This window comes from Phaseolus vulgaris, chromosome 1, assembly GCF_051622355.1.
Source record: "Phaseolus vulgaris cultivar YP4 chromosome 1, ASM5162235v1, whole genome shotgun sequence".
NCBI lineage: Eukaryota > Viridiplantae > Streptophyta > Magnoliopsida > Fabales > Fabaceae > Phaseolus > Phaseolus vulgaris.
The window spans coordinates 43,895,843-43,904,917 of record NC_143498.1 but is presented as its reverse complement, the minus strand read 5'-3'; the positions used below and the strand labels follow the sequence as shown (position 1 = coordinate 43,904,917).

The following is a 9,075-nucleotide window of genomic DNA, read 5'->3' as shown; positions in this document are numbered from 1 at the left end:
ATTGCATTTCCTTTTTGAAATTTTGTTACTTTGTTAAGGGGAAATCGATTTTTTTTAAAAAAAAAATTCTTTTAGTCTTCGAGAAAATACTTACTAAATTTTTTTATTTTTTTGAAAAACTCTAATGCTAAAATTTACTCATAAATTTGAAATAACTTTATTTACAATTATTACTATATTTTTGGGGAAAAAAAGATTATTATTATTATTAGCTTAATATTTAATTGGTTCATTCAAAGTAAATATAAAAGTATCTAAATATCATATGGTTCTTGAACTTTTTTTCCTTTAGGAAAAATTAGAGAAATTACATGTCATCTTGTGCAAATGTATTTATATTTTTATTATTATTTTTATGAATAATTAATTAAAAATAATACAATTTAATGTATATATATATATTTAATTTTGTCAAAATAATATTAAAAAAATTATATAATTTTTATTTAAATAAAATATTTAATTATTTTAAATAATAAAATTTACTCAAATATTTATTTTATTAAATAAATAAATTGTTTTTTTATTAAATAAATAAATTATTTTTTTATTAATTAAAATGACACCAAATAAATTTATCAAATGATGTGTCTCTTTTATATAAAAATATAAAATAAATAAATAAATTATTTTTTATCATTTAAATAGTAAAATTAATTAATTAAAAATAACATTAAAAAAATTATTAAATGATATATTCTCTTTATGGGACGATGTTATAAATAATTATATATATATATTATTTTTTTTTTTACTTCTTCCCACTATTTAAGTATTTAATCAAAATGTTCTTTTTATTACTCTTACACATCTTAACAGTTTTAATCTAAATAATTATGTTTATCCGATGTGAATATCCAAAATGATTTTTTGAATTTTGGATTGCTATATTTGGAAGGTTTTTATGAAGCTTATGGATATTAATATAAAGAAGTCAATTGATATGTGGTTTTTTTTAGCATTACAATGGATATAACAGATTCATACATGGAAATTTTATGGGAGATTGATGTGTGAGATGGATTAGATGATGTTGATATGGAGAAGTCAATAACTTATAATGCGTTAGATAATAAACATAAGCCACATGAGTGTAGTGAGACGTTTACCACAAATGAGGTAAGATAAATGTTAGGCTTGTGAATTGTAGTTTATGAATGATTTAAAAATTTGGCATATGTTATTGTAGGTATTTCGTAATCGAGATGAGTTGTTAGAGTGGGTGAGAAGTGTTGCGAATAGTTATTGATTTGTTATTGTTATATCAAGGTCAGATACATGGACGGGCAACGAGGAAGAATGACGTATGTTGTGAGAGAGGAGGTCAATACAAATAGTATAAAAAAAGATGTAGATATTAGTGGAACTGGAAGTAGGAAGTGTGATTGTCCTTTTAGATTGCGAGGCAAACTAGTCAAAGGTGGTCAAGGGTGGATGGTTGAATTAATTTGTGGTTCTCACAATCATGATTTGGCAGAGACAGTGGTGGGTCATTTGTATGCTGGAAGGTTAAGTGTTGAGGAAAAGACTATGGTTGAGGATATGACTAAGACTTCAGTGAAACCAATAAATATTTTACTAACCATGAAAGAGAGAAATGAGAAGAATGTAACAACGATAAAACAAGTTTATAATGTAATGAGTGTTCACCGAAGATCACAACGAGATCATCGAACAAAAATGCAACAATTCATGTTGTTAATGGAGCAAGACATGTATGTGCATTGCTGTAGGTGTGAAGAGGTGTCAAATGTCGTGCAAGATATATTTTGGACACACCCAGATTCAGTAAAGCTAGTAAACTCGTTCAACATTGTCATATTGATTGATAGTACGTACAAAACGAACAAGCATAAGATGTCGTTACTTGAGGTTGTTGGGATTACATCAACTGGTTTGGCATTTTTCGTTGCATTTTGTTTACTAGCAACTGAAAAGGAAAATAATTTTGTGTGGGCCTTGACAAACTTAAATGGTTATTTTTTAGAGTTGATTCATACCCTAGGGTGGTGGTATGTGATAGAGATATTGCCTTAATGAGTGCAATCAGAATTGTGTTTCCTGATACTTATAATTTGCTCTGTCGATTTCACATTGATAAAAAATGTGAAAGCAAAATGTAAAATGTTGGTGCATCTAAGAGAGACATGGTATCAAGTAATGCAGGCTTGGAGATCCGTTGTGGATTGTGATATTGTTGAGGCCTTTGAAGACCGTGTCAATGCTTTTCAAGTTGTTTGTTCTTCATAACCTATATTTGTTGATTATGTGATTGGTACATGGTTACATCCACATAAAGAAAAAATTGTGAAGGCATGGACATATAAGGTGATGACTTAGGAAAAACAACAAGTATTAGGGTTGAGGTGGCACACTGGAGCCTAAAGAGAACTCTTCAAAATTTCATGGGAAATTTATGTTTCTGTTGGGATTCGGTCAACAAGATGATCATTTTACAAGATGATAATTTTACAACATAATGCAATCAAAGCTTCATTCCAAAAGAGTCTGCATGTAGTTAGACATTGATTTAAGGTTACAACATATAAAAAATTGTTAGATTTTGTGTCTAAATATGCTTTGAACCTTATTGTCGAATAGCTTGATAAAGTTAAATCTGTGGGGTTTGATAAAAATAGATGTGGTGAGTGTACTCTTACATGTACTTGTTGAACCAAGTGTGTTCAAGCTTTGAAGAATCCAAACCCTTTGAAGGTTGATGAAAGGCTGGATGTGTTTGTTGTTGCTGAGTTGTCTTTTAGTTAGGATCTGGGGTAGATTTTATGTATAATCCACTCTTGATTGAATCCAAAGCATAAGCATTCTTAATCCTTTTAAAAGAAAAGTGTTTTTCAAACTAAGTGAAAAATAACCTGTTGTTTTGTCGAAACAACCGATTGTTTTATACTTAGGTGTTTTTAGAAAGGTTGAAAATTGTTTTCAATGGTTGACTTGCTGTCAAAACCAAAACAACCGATTGAATCATGGAAACAACCGATTGTTTGTTTTGGTACCATAACAGAAAACTGTTTTGTGCTTTGACTGAGCATTAAATGATTTTCTAACTGTTTACGCTCCAGTTTTTAATGCTTTGATCAATCTTTACATGCAATGAATAGTTTGTTAAGATTTGTTAACAAACAACAACTTTGAATATATACAAAAAAACAGATTTGAGTTTTTCAAGAGATTGAGATTTTGAAAAAGTTGAGAATTGCTTAGAGATTGCATTGATCAAAGAGTGTGAGATAGGATTTTTCATCTTGTATTGATTTCAGATTTGTTCTGTAACAAGTGTAATCCTTTGTATCTGTTGAAAGGAACTTTGTGTGTTTTGCTGAGAAGTGTTGTGTGTTCTTGAGGGGTTCAAGATCAGCATTCTTAGTATTGTTGTGCTGGACCAAAGGGAGTGTGTATCTTGAGGGGATCAAGGTCACTACTTTGGTTGTGTTATAAGTAATCTAGAGTTGATTGCTTAGTGGATTCCCCAGTAGTTTCTGGGAAGACTGGATGTAACTCTAGGTTTAGAGTGAACCAGTATAAACCTCTGTGTGCATTCTCTCTATCATTAATCTCTTTAAATTATGTTTTAATATTTGTGAACTGGTATAAACAACCGATTGTTTTTCTGGTGCTGAGTTTTTTGCTTTGTGTTTTGGCAAATTGATTTCCTTATCAATTGTTTCTCGAAGTAATTTCATTCTTGACTTAAAAGTTTGCGAAAACCCTCTTTAAACCATTCACCCCCCCCCCTCTAGTTTAAAGCCATACATTTTTACACTCATTCATGTCATTTGACTTCATTTGGTGTGGGTTGCATACCTTTTAAATCAGTACATGTCATATGGACTCAATTAAGCTTAGAAGATCCTCCTCTAGTCCTCACAATGTTACTAATCATAAAATACCATTAAATCAAAAACAAAATTAGTCCCCAAAAAACAGACATGTTATTAAGGGTAATTTGAGGAACTAATCGTTCGAAACTGAAGACCAAATAAAACACTTTTTTAGTCACAAATAGCTAAGTGCACTAAACCAAAACTACATTGCTAAAACTAATGACTAATTTGGTAAAGAATGAAAATTTTGATTTAGTCTTGAATGTGTAACAAATTTAAATTAATCACTAATATTATAAATCAATAACAAAATAGTCCTGATTCAGTGTGAAATTTATCTTTCAAGTTAAATTAAAATGATAAAATAAAGTTATGGACTTTAACCTAAAAGGAAATTAGAAAAGCAACTCATCGAGAAACAAAAGAAAGAAGTTTTGACATAAAATAAGGTCAATTTTGAGGGCAGAGGCAGTGGGAATATCTTTGACGATAAGGGGCAGAAAAAAAAAACACACATAAATTGACTTATGAATTTCCACATCCGGAACCACTCCAAAACACTACATTCTAGATTTTCTCATTCAGGACCCATACAAATATTCATATCCAGAACCAATAAAGCAAAACATTCTTCCAGACTAACCATCCGGAACTGACCCGGATATACACGTCTGGAACACAATAACACAATTACGGATATACATATCCAAAAGCCAAAAAATTCACGAAAACTTATCGTTCTGCACTACGTCTCCTTCTCCGGTGCATACTGGTTCTCCTCTGTCAATGACACCTCCTTCTCGTTACACCGCTGTTCTCTGTCGCCGTCACCGTGCTTCAAGAACGCTGGCTAAGTGTGTGTAGGAATTCCAGATATGAGTTTCGTCCCTTGTCTCAATGGTATGGACGAATGAATGCACACAGTGTTGGTTGTTGGGTGTTGGATGCATCTTAAATTTAACCTAGTTTCTACTTTATTAATGGTACAATAATAATATCACATGGACATGTTGGGTGACAATGTGAAATGATATGGTGTAGGAAGAATCTACCTAACTCATATTACCAATAGTCTGACACAACCCATTCACATGAAGGCTTCTTCTTCCTGCACCCTACATTTTTCTTCCTGCACCCCCACAATTTTCTAAATCCCGAAATTGGCTTTAATATTTTATTTGAAAAAGGAAACCGTGGTTACCGGAAATAGGAATCTGGGAGTGTGCTACGGATTCAGCAATCCGGAACTGAACATTTTTTTTTCCGAATGAGGGGGTGTTTTGGAAGCAATTTTTGCATAAATTATTGATTTTCGGATTGCTGAATCCGGAAGTCTAATTCTATTATGGATTCATGGATCTGGAATGCCTTTTTTTTTAAAATTACGGATTTTTGAATCCAGAATGTATATTTCTGTTACGGATTGGTGGATCCAGAATGCTTTTTTTGAATGATGCATATTTTGAATTATGGATTGGTGGATCCAAAATTTTACCGGAAGTGTCAATCCGAAAATTTTCTGGATTCCATAATCTATAATGCAAAAAGTAAATATAGTTCAAGTGCATTTTTAGGGTTTTTAAAGAATAATAAGAACAATTTAGTCTTTGCATAACATTGGGATGCAGGAAGAAAAATGTAGGGGTGCAGGAAGAAACTGCCTCACATGAATTGATGCCACTTTACATTTTCATAACATATTTTTTTTCAAATATTTTTTTAATTTTAGATGAGTGAGTCCATTAACCTTTCAATTTAGGATGGGCGACCAATTTTTTTAGGGCAATTTCTTTCTAGACCTCCTTAAAACACGTGAAATGATAATTTTACCATTTTATTTATCTTTTTTATTCGCACCTTTTTTTTTCTTTGAATTCATATATTCTAAATTCTAGAACTTAGAACACAAAAATGTATTTTGAATTTTAGAATTCAAAATATATTTTTTGATTTCAAAATACATTATTAACTAAAAAATGCGAAATAAAATTTTGTATTCGAATAACTAGAATTTAGAATGCATTTTCAAATCCAATAAATACCTTCTAAACTATAAAATTTGTATTCCGAGTTGAGAATATATTTTTGAAAAAAAAAACTTTCAAATCCTAAAATTCATAAGAATACAACTTGTATTACAAATTTTAGAGTTTAAAAAGTCTGCAAATTATTCAATTCGAAAATAAATAAAAAAATCTTGAGTCTTTTACTCAAGAGTACTTTTGAAATTGAAAATTTTTTGAAGTGGAGGAAGAAACGTGGAGTAAGAAATTGCCTTTTTTTTTAGTTGAATGTAAATTGGGTTTTGAATGGTTCAATATTAGAGAGTTGGAAAGGGTTGTAATGGAAAATACATTTCTTCTTATTTTAGCTTTTTTTTTTCATTTCTCTAAAAATATGAGAAGTTGTGTAGTGTCTTGGAACCACAGAATATATTTTTATTTGATAATATTTAATCACCTGATTCTCACATTAAACCAAAGTTGAGTTTGGTAGAAAAAACTAAACATAATAGCATACAAAAGTAATGGATCAAAATTAGTCAAAAAAAATGTTGAAGGATTAAAATCACTAAACAAAATTTTGAGAGAATAAAATTATTTTTTTTGGTAAAAAGATAAGGGATAAAAAGATACATCCAAAAAATTATATATAATTATTATATTATATTCATAATTTACGTGTTGTTTTTATCACTTAACGATGATCTTTAATGATAAAGAATAAAAACACTATAAATAAAATTTTAGGAATTAAAATTATTCAAAAGTACTTCAAACAAACATCTCCTTAAAATTAAATAACCAAAAACATATGTTGTTCTTATTTATATTTTATACTAAATATATAAGGTACATTAGATTTATTATGTTTGACCATGACAACATTATGCATTAACTTGTTTTAAAATACAATACATTTAAATTTTACAATCATCTTCTAATTTTAATATATATTATACAAGAAAATTATTAAATAAAAAATATTTTTAAATACAAAAATAATTAGTTACTATTGACTAAATTACATACTATTTTATAAACTTAAAAATTTATTGATATTTAAAATAGTTTATATTATTAATAAAAATTTATAAAATAATTTTTAAATTGGTATCTAACATTAGCTACCAATATTTTATCTACTTAGTACTTTATATTCTAAATTAGTACCTATTAGTCTTTTAGAGACTAATTTAAAATTGAAAATATTAGTAGCTAAAACCTTGGTGATTAATCTAGATACCAATTTAGAAACCATTTTATAACTTTTTATTAATAATTGAAACCACTTTAGATATCAATAATGTTCTAGTCTCTAAAATAATATCTAACTTAGTCAATATATTGATTAATTATTTTTTATCTCTCAATTTGATTGCTATTTAATGATTTCGCCAACACACAAAACACATTGGACACTCTACATTTACATAAACGTTGTACATGACACTCTTCTATCAACCAAGTCCTTTAGATGAGCTTCATCATATGAGACACTCATTATTAGAAGATGAAACTCTATCAGAAGTTCTTGATTAAATGGACTTTACTCAGCTATATGAGACTCTTTCACTAGACAACCCATGAAAAATAGATACATATACTGAACCAACTTTTAACAAGTTCAATCACCAATTAACTAGATTAAATCCAAACAATGAAATAACTTGTTGTTGTGATTGGAGTATGACATGACAATAAAAAAACTTTAAAAAATAGAGGAGTCAACATCATAATTTATCAAAGAAAAGTACAGAAAAACCTTTAAAAGAAAACGACCTCAAACATATGATTTGAATCTGAGAGCTACTTACGCGCAAGGAATGTAGTATCCTACGACATTTGTCATAAGACAATTATTTTAATTAAATGTACAAAATGACAGTAGTTTTAAAATGTATATTCTTTTTTCCAAAAGATGAACCAAAAATGAATACACATAATAACAAAGAAAATATTTTGAAATTTTTTTATTTGGCTCGATAAGGATTGATATTGCTTTTACATATTATCATTCACAATGGAAAATCAAAGTTTACGTAATTGTTTGTTGAAGAAAGATTTTTCTAATAAAATTTTTTGTGAGTTTGACAAGTATTTACCTTGTTCTTACGTATTTTCATTAATAATGAAAAATCAGAAATTACGTAGTTTTTTTTAAAAATAATTTGTTGTAAAAATATTTTTAATTTTTTAATTTTAATATTTTTATGATTTTCCATTTTTTGATAGTTCACACTGTTATAATATAAAATGATGTAGAATATAAAATAATGCAGACGATTATATTTGATATCATTACAAATAGTACAATAAACAAATAATTATTTTTATTTATATAATTATTTTATTTTTAAATAATTAACTATATTAAATACGAGATGATGTGTGTAATCATTAAAAATCTAAAATTTATTTAATATAAAATAATATTTTTTTATCATATTATAATATATGCATAATCAATAAACACTATATATGAAATGATGTAAGTGATCATATATATATATACTCTTTAGTATAATAAAGAAGTGTAAACTAAATAATTATATTAAAGAATCGATGTCAAATAGATAAAAGAAAATATCATAAATCATAATTGTGAAGAAGGAAACTAAGAGAACTAATACACACGTGAATCAAAGAAAAATATTTAGAACAAAAACACGTAAGTACCATTTGAAGAACCAATTTCTAGCAATCAGATTTCAATTGGACTGTTTCTTCTTACACCTTCATATCTTCTTCTTCCACCTACATACATGAAAATACATTTTTATTCTTATTATGTCACCTCCATAAAATAGTTTCCAGATTATGTAATATGGAAACTCATTTGAAAAATGATTTCCAAATTTCGAATTATAATTCGAAAACTAAATAAGACTTATGGATTATGTAATTCAAAAAGTAATCATACATTTGGAAAAAAGGTTTTGGATTATGTAATCCGAAAGTTAATTAACAATTTTAAAAATGACTTCCAGATTACATAATCTGAAATATTATAAAGGGCATTTTTGAAAATTCAAGAATTTATGGAGGTGAGAGAAGAAGGTATGGAGTTACAGGAAGAAAAAGTCTTTCAATTGTTTAGAAGCATTTCAATTCATCATTGCATGAATATCTACATAGTCCATCAACAAGTTTCAGCAATTGCTTTCAATTTCTTGCTTCCAAATTCAATACTGCACCAAAAAGTAAGAAATTTCAAAGGCTGAAATTCAATT

General features: G+C 28.0%; 1 protein-coding gene across 1 annotated transcript; it reads left to right on the top strand.

The window, feature by feature from the left end:
* Window positions 1-1,299: 1,299 nt before the first annotated feature.
* Window positions 1,300-2,037, top strand: LOC137816036 (putative protein FAR1-RELATED SEQUENCE 10). The gene has a single exon (XM_068619138.1). It carries the CDS (start codon window positions 1,300-1,302, stop codon window positions 2,035-2,037), a length of 738 nt encoding a protein of 245 aa, XP_068475239.1.
* The last annotated feature ends 7,038 nt before the right edge of the window (window positions 2,038-9,075 follow it).